The following is an 18,837-nucleotide window of genomic DNA, read 5'->3' on the forward strand; positions in this document are numbered from 1 at the left end:
AGTTAGTTGGTTTGTCTTACCTAAGTTTCCCTTGTGTGGAGAAGCCCTAAACTTTGTGTTTTGTTCCAGGAAGCTCTTGTACATCATTTCTTGTAAGGAAGCAGTACTGCCTTTCTGCAGAAGTGAGAAGCTGGTTCCCTTTTATCATTTCTAGTAGTTCTGCTCTTGAACCCTGTGCTATGGGGAACCCTTTGGCTGGTTGTGCAGTGTGACAGGAGCAGCACTGCAGGGCCCCTGAGCGTGGGTGCTACCATACCACYCACAGAGTCAGCAACTGCCTTTGCATCCAGGAGTCCCATGGTGGTGGCAGCGGCTGGCTCAACCACTCTTCGTTCACAGAYGAAGTGTGTTCTTCAGTGTTAGTCACACCAATGCCATTAACTCCCACATTTCTCAGCTGGTGCTGATGTCAGTGGTACTGACCCAGTTGACACTAAGAAAGTACATGGCATTAAAAAAGGATTTGAGGAAACTCTTAAAGCTCTTTTGTTTGTTTTTAGTGCAGTTTTGTCTCCTGTTAACTGGTGCCAGCTATGTGAGTGGCTGTTGAACATGTTCAGCTGCCCTCTTGGACAAGGAATGTTTGTTTTCTTTTCTGCAGCCCCTTAGTAAACATTGCTCCTGTGCTATTTCTGTAGGAGCACCTCTCTGAACATTTCAAGTTGGAGAACGGTTCTGTGTATGATATATATAAAGGGTTGAAGTGAACAACTACTCTTGGCCTATGGGATTATACTGTAAACCTGGAGGCTTCTATCACTTTGGGCATTTCATGGCTCCTCGCCCTCTTTTGTGAGTCAGGAATCTGTGGGTTTTTTTATAGTAACATGTTATTAGGACAAATTTCTGAGCAAGCTATGTTGTCCTCAACCATAGCTGAGTCAGTTTCCTTTTACAACGTTCATCTAGGCTTAAAGGATTGCTGTAGAGAACTATACAGAAGTTCAGGAGTCCTCTAATGAAGTTCTGAGGCCATTTTTTGTGTTGTTCATGTCAGAACACATGCTTCCTGGGACTGAAAAGGCTCAAATAGAGCCAGCCAAAGTTTTAGGAAAGGCTGCTGCTTCTGTTTTTCCCAGCTCAAAAGAAGCAGCCCAGAGAAGCCATGTGCTCTCCTTTGAGGAGGTTACCTATAAAGAGGCAATAGCTTTAGGTGTACTTCTGGCAACTGCCTTGATGAAACATGGACACTAACCAGGAATAACTCATAAAAATGAAGCAAAACTATTTTGTCCATAAAAGCTGTTCTTCAGCAAGGCTGCCAGGCTGAAATGTCAGGCTAATAGGCATTATTAGCTCATTACAACTTCTAAGATTGCAATAAAGTTCCTGTCTTTATTGAGGAAAGATGAATTTAGTTGRTCTGGTGGGACATCTGGAGAAGCTGTGACAGCATTATATTCAGTGGCATTTCAGTAATAACACAGAAGGGCACTGGGCACCAAAGCTCTCTGTCTTCCAAAGTCCGCCCAGCACCCAAAAATCTTCTTTTTCAAAGAACAAATCCCTGTAGTGTTAAATCAGTGATGTTTCATTTACCTGGCGATCATTCAGGTCACTCTCCAATCTCTCGGGTTTATCTTATGAAGAGCAAAGGAGAACTCATTTTCATTTAGGGCAGAAGTCAGTGACATAATTTTTCTCAGGAGGGATCCTCAGTGTCCATTAAAAGAACCAACACTGAAAGGAGAGAAGCAAATATGTCTCTTCCCTGACACTAAGTAGCCTATAATGGCTACTCATTTTCCATTTTTGATGGGTGGGTCAAGGATTGCAAGTGAATGAAATTATAGAATATGCCATAGTAGCAAATGATCTCCATTCCCTTCAGGCTGCTGTTGGCAGTCCTGCAACAGTTAGATAGTCCCAGCGCTCATGTGCTGTTTCTCCTCTTCACACATCCTTACTGTGCTTTTTCCTGGGCCCATCTTGTGAGGAACTACATGTTTGAGAGGCAATCTTCTGGCTGTTCCAGCTATTTTCTGGCTCAAAAAGAAAAGAATAGTTGATGCCGCATTCTGGTTTGAACCTATAATATTTTCATCACCATTTAAAATCTGTTATTCTAGTAGAGTTATCCTCTATAGACATGCAGCTGTTCTGCAGCTGTTGCTGTTAACAACATARGTGTTGCAAAGTATTTGGTACACAACATGTATTTGAGATTGCTGCTGGGACTTAATTCTTATCAAAATGAGGTTCTTCCACTTCACCTTTCTATAATGAAAGATGTCTTAGCAAGGTCCTAATCATTGTCAATGTATATGTAAGGAGAGGTCAGTCTGCGTATATCTGGGTAGCTGGCTCATCAGTCTGTACTGGCTACAATTAGCTGTACAAGCAGATACTGTCATCTCTTCTGGCTTTCAGCTTCAAGATCAACAAAGATGAATCAAAGTACAGTGAACAGTAAAGACATTCAAATCTTAGGACATACAGCCTTCTTCAGATGCATCGAGCAGGATAACACAGTAGGATGCATASTGAGTTCATATTAGTGTACGTTATAAGCAAACATCCTGACAGGGTCTGTAAGGCCAGCACAATGCTTTATCATGTTGATGGAAAGACCTGGACAAACCATAAGAAAACTGCATGTCATCGCTCTCTCTCAAAATTTTTTTCGGATTCATTCTCTCCTGTTATATGCCAAGTTTGGAACAACAGCTCTAGGGGCAAATGGGTTCCAGATTAAGGTCCGATTGCTTAAAGTGAACCAAGACAATTCTTGATAAAGCTGGAGATGCTTTTTATTTGCCTCAGAATAACAAGATCAAATAAATGTTGCAGACATGCACCTTGTGTGTCTGCAGCTCAGGGCACGTTTGGGAATCCTGGGAGTTGCACTGTTTCCCCCCAGGGTGCACTGCTCAGTTTGCAGTGGTCAGGTATTACCAACTGCCAGATCTCGGAAACAGGCATCTGCTGGATGGGTGTAAACCATCGTCCTCTGGCTAGGCACAGGCAAAAGTAGGACTTTGAGTAGCAGCATACTGTCACAATATCGCACCCCTAACAGCATCCTCGCTAACAAAAAGATGATTTGTGACTTGGGAATTGTTATAAAGAAAAAACATTTCTAAAACAAAGGAGTCTTTGGTTCATGCACAGGTAACAAACACAGACATCTGAGCTAAAGATAACAGTATGTGTATTGGTGCTCAAAAGATGCCAGCTTCTCATAATTAGCTGTTTTGGTGTCATTACTGTGCATACCATACTATTGCTATTATTTCTGCTCTGATTCTACAGAGTAATGAGTTGTCACATTTTTGGGGGGGGAGGGGGAGATTTTGTTTGCTTTGGTGTCTAGTGAACACTGTCAGATTGAGTCTAAATAAACAGTTTTCCATGAATCTTAAGTGTTTTGCCAAAAAGAACTGTGTGGGGAAGTCTGTTTAATTTCCTTCTTTTAATCTATGTCCTGAGCAGAATTGCCTGCTGCTGCATAGAGGTGGACCGTTATTTGCTCTGTAGTAAATCTTTCTCTTTTTCTTCTGACAAAACGATAGGTATTGCATTCCTGCTGCAGAGGAGAACAAACTTGATGATGTGGTACATACCCTGCTGCAAGCCAACGGCACTCCAGGGCTGGAAATGCTTGAAAGTAATGTAATGGTAGGTGAATACTGGGAGAGGGGTATTCCCATTTGAGATTCCAAAGCTAATCAGAATGTTGGTTGTTTTGAAAACTACTTTTTGTCTTATATTAAAATAACATAGAGGCTGTTGATAGAATCTGGACATTTCCTACTTGCAGCATTTACCCACATGGTATTTTTCTAAGAAGGTGTTTAAATGCTGAAATAAAATCAGATATAAGCAGTAAATGCCCATTTTAACTCACAAAGTGAATGTTTTGTAAGCAATTCACCTGCCATATATGACATTTTATGCCAGTATGGAGATGAGAAGTCAAGTACTTTGAAGGATTTGAAAGTTTCTTTGTTTCCCTTGTTTRTTTTATGGATAGCAATTTCCATTTAGTGCATTTAAAAACAAATTTGGGAACCTAGAACAGAAGTAAGTTCCTCCACAATCTCTAACAAACGTGTAAAAGCAAAATGGATTCAATGACAAGTCTGTCTGAAAAGATTTAGAAGGAAAAATAAATGGCCTCAACTGTCAGGCATTAAAATGAACGTTACTTTTTCTTTTTTTACAGATGGTATTGTTTTGATTCTTTGTGTTTGAAATTGCTTGGCAAGTAAGAGTTTAAATCTGTGTTTTCAAAAGAGCCACTTCTATAATTCTCAGTCCAAATACTGAATGTGACAGTGGGGTTTCAGTCTGTGGAAGAGGGAAGAGAGAAAGCGAATGGATCTGAGTTATCAGTAGAGCACAGCTTCTCTCTGGAACAAGTAGGATGTGGCAGTGCACAGCAAGGAAAGGGGGGCTAATTGTAAAAGAAAGTTCTCCTTTTTTTTTTTTTTTTTTTTTGCTTTTATGTCTTTCTAGATCTCCCCAGAAATCTTGTGTAAGGAGGGGATCAGGGTGCACCGTACTGTACAGCAGAGCGGGCAGTTTGTCGTCTGTTTTCCTGGATCCTTTGTGTCTAAAGTGTGTTGTGGCTATAGTGTTTCTGAAACAGTGCACTTTGCTACCACCCAGTGGACAAGTATGGGTTTTAAAACTGCCAAGGTAAGTTGAGAAAAGGAGTTTAAAATGGATTCACTGCCCTGCCATCTAAAACGACAGCAAAACAGACGTTCCAGGATTGTGAGACTAGTACAACTATGTCTGTTCTTGTGAAATATTAAATAAGAAAAAATAAGGGAGGGGGGAAGAATTCTGCAAGGCATAAGATGATGAAGCGTTTTCAGAAAAATGAGTTAGTAATTAAAAACCAAAAACTTCCGTATATTTGAAAAATTCAGAAGATTATTTGTTATGCCTGCAAAACAGCTTGCCAGGAAGTTTTCAAAAATCCTTAACTACAATATATTGTATTATGCTTGCTAATTTTTTTTAGATGATGTTTTCTAGAACCACTAGAATCTCAGGTATAAGTGTCTGAATAACTGTGCTTGTCAGCCTCTATGATAGGCAGGGCCAATTAATATTCACAGCTGTATTGCCTGTCCTTCTCTACCGCTTCATTCAGGATAAGCTGTTGATCAGGGCATTTTCAATTTTAATTGACTTGAAAATTCTTAGATTCACTGACCAGCCCATATCATATTAAGCTGTAAATAAAACAAAGTTCCTGCTCCCTTTTCACACTACTACTTGATGCAGACTGTCTGCAGAAAGAAATAGCTGAATTTTCCAACCCTCCTGGTCTTGGCTACATTTTTGTGTTCTTGGAGAAAGAATATTTGTGAATAACTGTGCCCTCAATCTCCTGAAACACACTACAGGCTGCAGATGCTGTTTTGGTAGTATTTTATAGCTAAGCCAATAGAAAATTATCATTTACAGCTTCAGGTCAAGTGGTTAGTAAGTAATTAAATATAATATGTCCACACCTACATTTTGGTTCTTTAGGGTTAAGGGAATTCTTCCTGCCTGGTTATGCTAATGTATATTAACTTAGTTTAAAATAAATGGTTATTTTATTACAGATTTATTTTGGGGGAAGGTGGGAATTATATATGTGTGTAGGTAAGGAATGAGAGTTCTGAACTAACCTTTTATGTCTGAAGGTACACAGTTATATTAACTCCATATGTTGTATTTATTGCTCTACYGAACACTCGTTTGATATTGTGAAAATGCCACTCTTGTAAGAGATACAAATGACTATGCAGCAATTAAAAAGCTCTTCTTGGTGCCTCAAATTCTGAAGAACAGTTTCTTTTGATTAACTTTGAGATTTTTACTGGGTAAATAAAACCTAACTGAAAATCCAGCCGATTCTAATCTATCATAACCTACCTTGGAAATGGAAGTCACAGTACTTAGAAACTTCAGAAGATCCACAAATATGTGTTTATATCAAAAGAACTCTGGAAACATCTACATTGTTCTTTTCTGTTTTCTTCCTTTTTTCCCTCTTCTTTTCCCAAACTATCCTGTAGTCTTAAGTTTCTTAAATTTTGGAAAAGTGGCTTTGGCAAGGCACTTTGTCATTTTAAAAGGCTGATTGAGTTTATGGTTTTCAGAGATTGTTAAAGTTTTGTGTAACTAGCAAGATTCCCCTTTCAGACTGTTAATGAATGCTATGGCAAATAACTGTATCTTACTGTCTTTCAGTTCTGGACAGCAATACTGACAGTTTTCAGCTGTTAGATATATTGACTTTGTTTTTGTTCTGTGATACTGTGACTTCATTTTTATAGTAACTCTATATTACTAAACAATATTATTTATTTCATGTATTAAATGACTGCTCAATCTTCTTTAATATACGGGAATAAGAAATTCTGCATCTGAAATTGAATTGATTCAAGTTCATAAGGAGTTGGGGTAATTGCCGGAATAACAGGGATGGATCACTTACACCATAGGTAGAACCAAATTGTTGGCACTTAAAAAAACCCACCCCTTGAAATTTCAAATTAAAGATGAGGAGAAAGCTTTCTGGTATGGCAGAGTGCATAGAATCAGTAAGGTTGGAAGGGACCTCTGGAGATCGTCTAGTCCAGCCTCCAATGTTTGRAATGTCCAAGGAATAACTCCATATTCTGAAATAAAGCATTGGGCAAATTTGGTAAAGCTTGCTTAGGAAATGGGTCAACAGAAAATTGAACTAAATAAATGCACACTGTTCTATGGGTCCTAGAAATCTRGAAAACAGATTAAATGTTTGGTTTTAAAGGACTTGGTAGTATGAGGCCTACCAGATACTTGATGGAAAGAAGAGAGTCGGCAGGTACTGTAATACGGGAGGAAAAAGTATATAAGAAAGATGGAGTTAGTCATTCTGTTGGTGGAGCACTGTTGTACTTTAAAGAACATTTATCGTCAAATAAACTAAGTTTAACCTTGTCACAAGTGGCAGAATTGGTTTGCACTGATGTTTCAGTCCTAAATATGAAAAGCATACTGTGCTACTTACTGACTGTCTAATAAAGATGCTGGCAGGATCTCTAGATATATCCCCTCCAAAGTTTTAGTTAAGGTTAGGAATGCACTTTTAAAACATATTGCACAATTATTACTCCTTCATTCATATTCTGGAGCACTCTCAGCCTTAACAAACATGATTCCTTTCAGATGGAGCTAAGTGGGAAGTGCATCTGATGTCCTCCAGACACTTGTGGTGTTTTGGCCATGGGACCAGGCTATGCTTGCTCTGAAGAAAAGCCATCAGCACCCACGTACTCTGGGGTTTGGGTCCTTGGCATTGACTGTGTCACTCCACAGATCCACTCCTCCTGCTCCACGCTACTTGATAATGAAACATCATCTGGGCCATCCTATAGAAGATAAGAGATGCTGAGAGGGCAGGAAATGCAATGATAATGGGAAATGCCAATAACCTCCCCCTAGCTAATGGCTGTGTTTGATATGTGATGCCAGAATTAAAATGGCTTTAAGGAGCAGCTAATCAGGCAATCTGCATGAGGAGGAGAAGCGAGTATCTTGCTTCTCAGCAATGTATGGAGCTTGGTTCAAAAAATTACTATCAAAGAGCTGCTCTGTGATGGTAAGCAGAGATTATGAACCTTCAAAGAGCAATAAAGGCAAAATAACCACTATTGTGGTGTTGCATTTCAAAAGACAGGCTTGCATAAGAACAGGGAAGTTTGTTAAATTGAGAATGCAGCAGGAAGGGTTAAATGGTTGTAGGCACACAGAAATTACTTAAAGATGCCATATTAGAGGATCACAAGAAATGTACTTTGCTTAGCGGGGGGGGGGAACAAAAAACGTTTCCACCCTTGAAACCATTGAAGGTGAATGTAAAAACACAGTAACGAAAACTAAAAAGAGATTTTGAAGAACAATTTGCTAAAGGCCCTGCCCCCTCCACCCCCCCCCCAACAAAAAAAAAAAAAAAAGAAATGAAAAAGAAGTATATATTAAAGAACGGGAATGGAGGGAATCAACGTGGCTTTTGTAGCAGGGTCATGCCCTGCAAACCTTTTTGAAGGATGTGTGGACAGAAGAGAGCTAGTTGACAGTCTACTAGCATTTCTGGAAGACTTTTGCAAGGTTCTTAAAGAAATTAACCTGCCATAGGTTGAGGGGGAAAGATTCTTACATGAAAAAAATAACCGTTTTGAGGATTTGCAGAGGACAAGAACAAATGGTCAGTTTTTGTAATGGAAAGAGATCTCTTACTGTGCTTCTCAGGAATTCGTACTAAGATCAGTAAGGTTCAACATATCCATAAATAACCTTGAAAAGAAAGYGAATAGCAAAATGAATTCTTCCTACCAAAGATATTAATGAGAGCAGAAGTTAAAGCTATGAGGTGTTACAGAAAGATTTAATGATAGCTGTAATTCAGGGCTGAAAATTTTAAATGACTCACTTGTGAGTAAAAAATAATCCTAATATGACAGATAACGGTGATTGGCTCTAAACTAGCTSTTGGCACTCAAGAGAGGTTGTCTTTGAATTGTAAAGGCAGTGCTATGGAGTTGTCAGCTACAGAGACTTAAAAGAAGTCTGAATGTTAGAAATTAAAGGGACAGAATAGAAGACAAAACAACAAAAAATGTCATTATGTCCTTGTGTAGATTCTTGGCATCTCCATGATTTGAATTCTTTGAATACTATATRAGAGGACTTTTCAACTAGGAAAATTGATGACAGAGAGAAGTAYATGATAGAAGGGCCGTGCCACTAGTGGCTGGGAGATCATAACTATGAAATGAATGTTCATTGCTTCATGTAATATTAAAAAATTACTCAAATTATCGAGCAGCAGATCTAAACCAAAGATAAGAAATATGTTTTAAAATACTTCTGTGCGTATTTCAGTACAGTATGGAAGAGAAAAATATGTGGATTCAGAAATTCTGATAAATACATAGGTACAGTGGGTTGTGTTAAACAGGATGTTTGGAGAGCTAGGAGWCCCTGAGCTGCAGATCAGCAGTGTACTGTGCTTCTGCTGTTCTTGCATCTTTCTGAAGGCATCCACCGTTGCCTCTTACCCTGTCCTGAGGTGTTGCCTGTGAAGGCCTTTGACCTGACTCAGTGTGGCTGTTCTTACACAGCCTCAAATAGGCTGAACAAATCCCACTTGCAACGAAACTTCTTACAGCATTCCCATAAATGGTGGCTGTTCAACCCCAAGCTGGCTTTAGCAAAGAGAATTCTTTGCAAAGAACATTTTTCTTACTTGTGAACCTCTTTTGACTGCTTTTTGGTCTGCTAAAGTTACTATATGATGTTATTGCATATATTAGAATTATCACTTCAATCCATGCAATCTGTGCTATTAAAAATGATGAATGATGATATATTGGTTAGGACAAAAGAAGTACCAAGAACATGTAATTAGAATTACAGGAGAATATGAAAAAAATTAAGCTTAAATTTTCTTTTTGTAACATGACTTTGTTTCCGATGAGCAAGCATTTCATGGACTTAATTCTAACCAAAATGGCACCTTCAGATAGTCTTTTTGAAAATTCTTGGACTGTGTATAATACAAACATACCTCTTTAGACACTGGGAATCCGCCAGATTTTGCCCAGCTACAAAGTGAACCAAGAAATTTGCCTACACACAATCACTGAAAGGGTTTGGTTGCCAAAAAATAATCATTTCCTATTGACAGAATGAAAGACCTACCTTCAAAAGCTTGCCCAGACAGGAACCAAAACTGAAGCTCCTCCATTTCTCTAGCCTGTTGTCTCTTTTCCCCTCACATCTGTCAGTTCCACTAGCTGTTGTCTTTATTCCTTGAGTACCTGTTATGTCTGTGGTGCTTTGGAAGATGCAAAATGAAAACAGTCCCAGCCTTCAACCAGGTTGAAAGAACAGATCTTATTGGATAGTGGAGAGTAAGAATAATCTATTGAACTTAAGTGATCCAGTTACTTTTCTTGGCTACAGCAGGAAAAATGAATCTTTAGGGAGGAAATTTTGAGGTGTGTGTTTGTTTCTCTACGTTAATGGACTGCATACTAATCTATGCATGGGATTTCTTTTTTACTTTCTCTTTCGTAACATCTCTCCTGGTCTTGTCTTTTCCACTGATAGAATATGACTTTTTTTTTTTTTTTTTNTTTTAAGGGCAGGCATACTTGAAATGTGTAATAGTTAAATATGATGCTGAATACTTAAATTTTGTTTCACTCAATTTGTATATGCAGATTTTGCCTATATTTTCTCTGCATTAAATTTCAAAGTAAAATCTATTAGGAAAAGATTAATACAGATTGATATTTAGTGTAAATGCTATCATAGGTTGTATATCCTTTCTACTGGGAACTTTGAAAGAAAACAATATTAGATATAAGAGGCACAAGGATATTCTTATASAAAGCAGTTCATTGTGACTGTTTGGGGGCATGTACTTGGCGAAGCCTGTCTTAGGTTTCAGAGTTTTGTTCTGTAAACACATGCATAAAGCACATGCAGAAAACCTTCATTCTTAGTCCTTTCATCAGGAAAAAGAGGCCCAGTTCAACAAAGCACTTGGGCACCTGACTTTCCGCTGAAAGGACTGATTTCTAATTAGTATTGATTTCAGTGTGAAATTAGGATGCCGAATGTAAATTAGGAGCACAATACTTTGCTTATTTTGGACTATTGAAAGCTTTTGCTTTTGCTTATTTTAGAAGATGAGTTTTGTGCTATGCTGAATTCATTCTAGATAATTTTTTATTTCAAAATTGTTCAAAAGCTAATATGGAAATTTTTGTCTCAGGAAATGAAGAGACGACGTATAGCCAAACCATTTTCAATGGAAAAGTTGCTTTATCAGATTGCAACAGCAGAAGCAAAAAAGGAAAATGGACCGACTCTGAGTACGATATCATCACTTCTTGGAGAGCTCAGGTAACGAATTGGGGGCTCGTTCTACCTATTTTGTTTTCATTGACAGACTCCAGAAGTAGGAACGTAAGTAACAATTTGAGACATACACCTTACAGCTACTAACCAAGCAAAAGCCCAGCAAACATTTTTGAAAACAGCCACACATGGAAGAAGCAATTTCCTTGGCTGTATATGATGTGTGAGTGCCCGTAGTTAGGATGTCTTACTCTAAGAATTCCATACTTCTGGCACCACCAAGAAATTAAAAATATGGAGTTTGACTTGGGTTTTTATTTTATTGGCTTTTGGTGCTAAGAGTCACGATTTCCTGATGTATTGTGAGCTGTGTGGTACCAAGGGGTTAAATGCCCTTTAGTTTTTAACCTGTTGGCATCAGCAGCCACTGTCAATCCATGACAGTAATGGGTTTTGCAGCAGGAACTCTTGTCTTTGGCATCAAGAACTTGATAGTACAGTTGTAGAATGTATTCTTTTTTTATAGAGAGGGTATTTTTTTTAAGGTTTTGGACAAATAAGCAGCTTATGCATAGGTGATAATGCATTTTGCATTAACACTTCAGTATTCATAAGGAAAAAAACCTTTACATTCCTTTTTCTCTCCACAGTGATTAAGGAAACATGTCTAGGGTTTCTCTTAAGATAGGTTAAAAAAAAAGAAAATATAATGTTGCCTGGCTTCCTGTGTAATGATCTTCTCTTTTGTTCCCTACCATGTAGTTGCTACCTATCTTTCAAGTTTGTGACAACTGGTACTCGAGATGTCAAGAAAGTTTTGATGAATGGAATCTACAAACTGTATTTAACTAACTAGCATGTTCATTTGGAAAATTTCCAGTGACATACTGAAGGGGAAAACAGCCCATGTGTTGTTTTAGTGTTCAAAAAGAAATGCAAAGAGAACCCCCTTTCCAGGTGTGCTAGACTGCTTTACCTGCAGCTGGTTCGCCTGTGGGAATAATCACTTTCATGTGCATTTTTTTTTCCTTGAAGAGGAAAAGTCTGCAAGTGCGAAAGGTGAAACAGAAATGTTGGTGCTTGCTGTAAGAACATCCCATCGACCTCTATCAGAGTGGTTCTCAAACTTGTTCATATGTTTAGGTTGGAATTCTCTGGAGGATATCAGTCCTTCCAGGGGCTGCTTATGTAAAACAAAATCTCTCAAAAACAAAACCTGAAAAAATAGCCAAAGTGGAACAGTGCATCATATATTTTTTTGTTTTGCTTGTTTGTTCTGTGTCTTTTGCTGCCTCCTCTCCTGTTCTGCTGTTGCTGCTCAGTTTGCCCATGCCATTGGCTTAGCTTGGCTTTCCACCCATCTTTAGCTGTGTCTGGTGGTGAGGTTTTTTTATTCTCCCTTTTCATCTGCTCCGCTCACTCCACGCTTGCTGTCTTCAACTCAGCTCCAACCCAACCTTCTCTCTCCTAATGCTGTGTAATTCAGCACAGGAAGTATTGTCCAGGAGTGCGTGAAGGGCAGCTAGGGGGCTTAATCTTTATTCTTAATTGACATCTCCTTTTCCCCCCGGGTATACAGCAGGTCCCTAGTACATCTCTGCCTTCTGATGAAGGTGGCTGTGTTACTCCTGACAGCAAGAACTCCTCTTCCTCAAGGTAGCTTTTGGCAACTTCAGGAATGGTGGTCATGTTAGCCGCATCTCCCGACTCTCCACGCAGCCCTGAACACCCACGGTCCTCCAGGAAGTACTCTGCAGTCCCTAGTTCTCTGTGGAGCAGTTTGAGAACCACTGGTTTGATACAGTGGTCACTTAATATCCTGAGCTAGGTTTTGCCAATTAGATTGCATTTCTGTGGTGCTGGCTGTGCGTCTCTCATCACGCACAGGGAATGGCACCAACCTCCAATGACACTTAGGCTTCACTGCGCGTAGTTAAAGATTTCAGTGATGATCATGGTAAAAGGGTGACTACACATGGCTTTGCAGTGTTACACGGGAATGCCACTTTCTGATTGTATAAAATGTTTACAGGGACACAGAGCTGAGGCAGCGGCGGCAGCTTTACGAGGCAGGTCTCCATTCTTCAGCCCGCTATGGCAGTCATGACAGCAGCAGCACGGGGATGGATGGAAAGAAAAAGCCTCGAAAGTGGTTGCAGTTAGAAACATCAGAGAGGAGGTGTCAGATTTGTCAGCACCTCTGCTATCTTTCCATGGTAAGAAAAATCCTAAGCTGTCTCTATGGTACTGCCACTTCTTTTATTTATGTATTTTAGTAGGCTGTAGGCATTTTAGAGAAAACRTGTGGCTACAGAGTCATCTCTTGCACTATATACAGCATGCAGCAATGTAGATACGATTTTTGCCAGAACCTAAGACAGCAGTGACAGAAGGCAACAGTTATCAGCTAGCTTCCCTTGCCTTGTAAGCAATGCATAAACTCACCCTCAGTCACCCTCTGGCACTCACAAGCRTATCTGTATTGCACTACCAGACATAACTAAGATATGTGTAGGTTACCAATAGTAGTAAGTCATGACAGAACAGTTCTCAGGAAGGGCTAGTAGCTCAAATATATGCACTGAGTCTCTCTCAGGCAAGTGRATACAGCCCATGCTGCTATAGTTTCCCTGCAAGCTGAATTGCAGGATAGATGCATCCTATCCTACCTGTCCAGCTAAGATCCTGTTTGAAAATGTTGTCACAGCAGGTAGAACAACTTCAAAAGCCRGTATGCAATTATTTCTACAAATAAAGTTTATAGGTGTGACTTACACTTTTTTTTGCTGCATGCAGAACAGTTAGGAGTACAGAAATGTCATTAAAAATACAAGCCCCTCCCACAATCTTTTGCATCTCCCATTTTCCAAGAAAAGATATTTTTAAATAAATATACTGCCGTTTGTGTGAGAGTCCACTAAGTCCTCTTTTTTGTCATGTTTAGATATTTGGTTATAAACATTAGGGATTTTTTGATAGAAATACAGTGTTCCCAGTAAGGAAATGGAGCTGTTTCCCTTCCTAGGCTAGAATATGCTGAGTTTAGACAAGTCTTTAGACTACTGAGCAGCTAAGACATGTTTAAGAAGCATTAACCTGAAGTAACATTAAAATGAGGGGTTTTTTTAATACTAATTCTGGTCAACTTACTCTGTAGACAATGATGTGTAAATGTAATCAAAGGAAGAGTTTTTCCTTGTCAACCTTAACAGTAACGAGGGGCAAAAAGTCAACTTGTTTGTCAGCTCCCAAGTTGAACTTACTTGTAGGTTTAGCATCTACCTAAATGAGCAAATGTGACCTCTACTGAACGAGACAGTAGCTAAGAAACCCTGTGGCTGAGCTTCTGCTTTTATCCTTATTCAAGACAGCATTTAAACTGCTGCTTTCCATAAATCTTTACCAGTAAATTCCAGCAACGCTTTATACATATTTTATTGTTTGGATTAATTGCTACTTGTGATTTGTTTTTCATTAATCATTGTTTGCCAGGGTTAGCATTCAAAAAGGGATATGCACTTTCTGCTTCTTAGCCCATTTTGCATCATATCACACAATGTATACTACTTCCTGCTTATTCCTCCTTCCACCAAATTGTAGTGCTTACTGAAGAACTTACTGAACATTTTTTCCTTCTATGTTTTTGATAGGTTGTACAGGAGAATGAAAATGTTGTCTTCTGCTTGGAGTGCGCCCTGCGGCATGTGGAAAAACAGAAGTCTTGTCGGGGACTGAAAATGATGTATCGTTATGATGAGGTCTGTACAATATAGCTTTGTGATGCTAGTTAGCTTTGATTTTAAAAACTTGGAGTTAGACTTCATGCTTCCTTTGGCAACCCAGGACCTCAGGAGACTGTTTTCTCTTTTTTTGGTGTGGGAAGAAGGTCCTTTATGACAATCTAAGTAGAAGAAATGGAGAGGGAAATAGGATTGCAAAGATGAAACCTGAAGCATAAACAGCATGATTAAGTGTTACGAAACAGAGATGCCATTTAATGCTTTGAGGTGCTGTAAACCATGAAAATGTGCTTTTGGTTGGTCGATTTATGGTAACTTCTATGCTTTTTGATAACTTCTGTCTCTTGCTAACTGAAAGTACACTCTGAGGTACTCCAGTCCAGCCAGAAACTTCTCTAGGGCAATCTTGTAGAGTACTTACAGATGTGAGGTCCAGTAATGATTTGAAGCAAATATGAGAATATATAATCAGCAAAGAATGCACATGGGTGATGTAGGATAGCCCAGGATTCTGGGCTAATGCTACTTTACAATACAGTCAAGTAATGTGCTTTATGTTTCTAGTTAGCCCCTGAGCTGTGGAAAACCACCATGGGATGCAACAGAGGTAAAGGGGAAGATGGAGACAGGGAACAAAGGAGCCTTTTATTGTTAGCCTAAGCTGTGGATAGTGAAGCACTGAAAGAATTTATAAAAGCAGCTCTTAATGATCAGTACAGGACTGGTCACATTTTGAGGCAGATGTCTCTGCAGCTTCTAATGCATCAGCATAGAGGTATAGAAAAAAAAATATCTGACTAAGCCTGGGTAAGATCTTGCCATTGTGATTTTGTTTTTAATTGCAGGACTCTGTTCTAGTATCAGATACTGTAGGTTACAAACAGGTACAATCTAGGAAGGCCAGACAGATGAGGCAGACTTTGTAAGGTGATAAACACAGAAGAGTTTCAGGAGATTCCTCAGCAATTTTAATGTTTCTTTTATTCTTGAGATTATTCAGSCCCTATCTCCCATGCTTGCTCAGAACTGTTAATTCTGTTGAGGTTTTCAGAGACAATCTTTTCACCAGAATCACATAAAATAATTACTTTTGCTAGCTTTCATGATTTAGGCAGCAAAAAGCTGTCATTAAGTTTCTACATCTGAAAGATACTAAACATATGCCTGGRGGCATACAAAACAGGKTTTTTTTTGTTTTTTGGGGGGAGGGATGTGAATATTGGAGATCTGCACATCAAATGTCATCTGCTAGATGTCAAATRTCATCTGTTAGATATATTTAACTGTTAGATATATTTAATTAAATCATTATTTCAACTTTGCACAAAAAAAACTTCTCAAAATTCTTAACRGAACAACACAGTTCAAAAACATTTTGCACACCCCAAACTTCAGCAAATCACTTAATGTAATGAAATGCGTAAAACTGGTGATGTAACCAAAACACTTTGGTGTGCAGTTCAACTCTTGCCTCCTGTTCATCATGGTACTACGGACTTGCAGCCCTTTTTCTGAGTGGCAGCAGGCAAGGCTCTCACTATGCACTGACAGAGCATAGTCACATGGTCTGAGCACTTGGACAGACAGAGATCCTAAAAGGCAGTAAACCAAAAAGTAGCATCCCATAACTAGTGACAACAATCTCACAAAGAAGATGCAGGATCTTTCCCCTAAATTTTAAAGAAATATTTAGTAAATGGTAAGTGATAAGTAGTCTTACCTGTGAAGTACCACATTTATTACACTGTTGAGTAGTGTGTTTTACACAGTGTCTGAAGAAAATTTCTGACTCTGCTGAAGTAGCTTTGCAGCCCTGCTTCTTTCATTCTTGCCTAGTTCTCTAAAAGCTCAGTGGCCAGACCTTAGACTGTTCTAGTTCTGTGGCTGGATACTGTCTTTTAAGCTGGAAGTAGGGAAGCTTCAGGAAAGGTAGTTATTCAGAATACTGCATAGTAATTATTACCAAAATCTTGGCTGTGAAATAGTAGAATAGAGCCAAACTTCTGCATAGTTTACAAATAAATAGATTTTCTTCCGCAGTTTGGCACTTTAAGTCCACAAGGCAGCACTACTTCTATGTGTACTGGAAGTAACTGGAAAAAAAGAAGTTGCTAATTTGTGTTTTTTTAACTCTTCCTGAACAGGAACAAATAATCAGTCTAGTCAATCAAATCTGTGGAAAAGTATCTGGTAAAAATGGCAGCATTGAGAACTGTATCAGCAAGCCTACACCAAAAAGAGGTCCTCGTAAGAGAGCAACAGTTGATGTGCCATCATCTAGGCTTTCATCCTCCAGTTCATCCAAAAGTGCTTCAAGTTAATCCTGAAGATGCCAACACTCTCATTTTGTCAATTTATATATATTTTTTGTAATTATTATACCATAGTTTGGAGTACTTGCTGTAGAATACAAGCTGTCTTTGCACTAGCTCTAAAGAAGATTTTCTTCTGGTTTTAGAGAACTAATTTTGTTTTAGCATTAAACTGTTGAATTTTTTTTTGTACTTAGGATAGATAGATACAGCAGTCAGATTTTTTTAAACTGCCGTATGTTCACTGTTTTAAAACCGGCAAGGGGCTGATAAAATATTAATTTGTATTGTCCCTATGGCTGAAAAAAAATAAAAAGCCTTTTTGGTAACTGTGAAAAAAAGGCTTTTAACCCATTTTTGAATAGGTTAAAGTTTGATGTCTTTTATAATTTGTTCTCCAGTCATGTGAGCAGATTTTTCTAGAGAGAAAAGGGATAGGAGACAAAACTTGAAAGAAATTGCTTTACTTTGGCTGTCTTTTATTCTGTCACGGCAAGATGAGTTTTGTAATTTTTTAAATTGGAGAATACACACTTTCTTTGGGAGGTTATGGCAGCTGAAGCTGGACTTTGTTTCCTAACTGTAGGCAAAAGGAGGAGATTTGGAGTATGTTCTCTTTTACCAGCACATCACTATGCATCTGTTTTGAGGGGGAAAAATAAAAAATAAAAATAAAAAAGAGAAGGAAAAAAGACTGCCTGCCTTGAGGAGTCATGTGAGGGAAAACTGTGCCTGATTTCATTAGGAAATCCATTCTGTTATTTTTTGGTGCTGTTGGCTACTTTATCAAAAACCCTTCAATAGCATCCTTTAAAAAAAAAAAGAAAAAAGAAAAAAAAAAGTGATTGAAGCCATAAGTGCTTCTTTGTCATAGACGTGCAATCTTTCTAACATTCCATTTCCATTCCACTGCTGTTTTTCACACCGTACACAGTCAAGCATTAATTTTTGTTTTGAATTTGTTTCATTATATGATCACTTTTAGAGCCACTAGCAGGTCTGCATTTTTCCTTTGAATGTGAAAATGCATTTGCTTTCATCTTGTCTATTTTTCTCTTCATGTTGTAACAAAAAAAAAATCACACCTTTTGTACATATGCCTGTAAATTTTTTTAAATACTTGAGCCTTTTCTTGGGGTGGGGGGAGGGATGGCAAAGAGACAAGATGAAGAAAAGCCTTACGTTTCACTTTCTTCATCGGTTGGATTGGATGCTTACAGGGTTTTTCTTGTAACATTTATAAGTGCTGCTTACATCACTGAACAACAACAAAAAATAATAATGGAGTAGCTGTTGCCCTTTTCTGGTTGTGTGTACAGTATGTGTGGAATAAAAAAGGGAAAATGTTTTCACAAACTGTTTTGTTTCATAATTGAATTCAACAATACCGTAGCTACCCATATTGCACTGAGCTTGCCAGTGGTGACTGTCAGGAAAGTCCTATAATACAATTTGTTGGTTGTTGTTGCAGAAGACTGAACTGTTTTGGAATATTTAACAATAACATAAACAGAGTCAAGTGTTTTCAAATGTGGTTGTCTGGTTTTTATGGCCTTGCTGTGTACTTTTCCCTCTTGACAGTAAACTTCTGACTATGGCTTACAGTTTGACATTTAATTTATTAGCGCTGCTCTGCTCTCTTTCCTTGTAAGGAAAGACTTCATGTTGTTTATTGCCAGTTTTTGTTTACTTTCCAGGTTTGTACTACAAGGTTTAATAAAAAAACAAAACTTTTTTGGACATTTTGTTTGTCTTCTGGAAGTGAGTAAAGTAGATGCTTTCAAGAAAGATTTTTCAACAAACTCATTGTTAAATACATTGTAAATACAGAACTGTAGGTAGGCTCCTAGTTTTCATTTCCCAAAGTGAGGTCAGGAAACACTCTGTCAGGTGTATCCTTAAGGAACCTGGCCACTTCCCACCTG

General features: G+C 38.5%; 1 protein-coding gene across 2 annotated transcripts in view; it reads left to right on the forward strand.

The window, feature by feature from the left end:
- JARID2 (jumonji and AT-rich interaction domain containing 2) overlaps nucleotides 1-18,654 on the forward strand; it is a 227,874-nt gene extending 209,220 nt beyond the window's left edge. For both annotated transcript variants that reach the window (XM_085310056.1, XM_085310057.1), the window contains exons 13-18: nucleotides 3,513-3,618; nucleotides 4,459-4,641; nucleotides 10,775-10,905; nucleotides 12,893-13,076; nucleotides 14,511-14,618; nucleotides 16,745-18,654. In XM_085310056.1, coding sequence (XP_085166182.1) covers nucleotides 3,513-3,618; nucleotides 4,459-4,641; nucleotides 10,775-10,905; nucleotides 12,893-13,076; nucleotides 14,511-14,618; nucleotides 16,745-16,921 — 889 coding nt within the window. In that variant the 3' untranslated portion in view covers nucleotides 16,922-18,654. The remainder of the gene's footprint in view (nucleotides 1-3,512; nucleotides 3,619-4,458; nucleotides 4,642-10,774; nucleotides 10,906-12,892; nucleotides 13,077-14,510; nucleotides 14,619-16,744) is intronic.
- Nucleotides 18,655-18,837: the final 183 nt, after the last annotated feature.

This window comes from Rhea americana, unplaced genomic scaffold (genome assembly GCF_003343005.1).
Source record: "Rhea americana isolate MKP2758 unplaced genomic scaffold, rheAme1 scaffold_31, whole genome shotgun sequence".
Classification (NCBI taxonomy): domain Eukaryota; kingdom Metazoa; phylum Chordata; class Aves; order Rheiformes; family Rheidae; genus Rhea; species Rhea americana.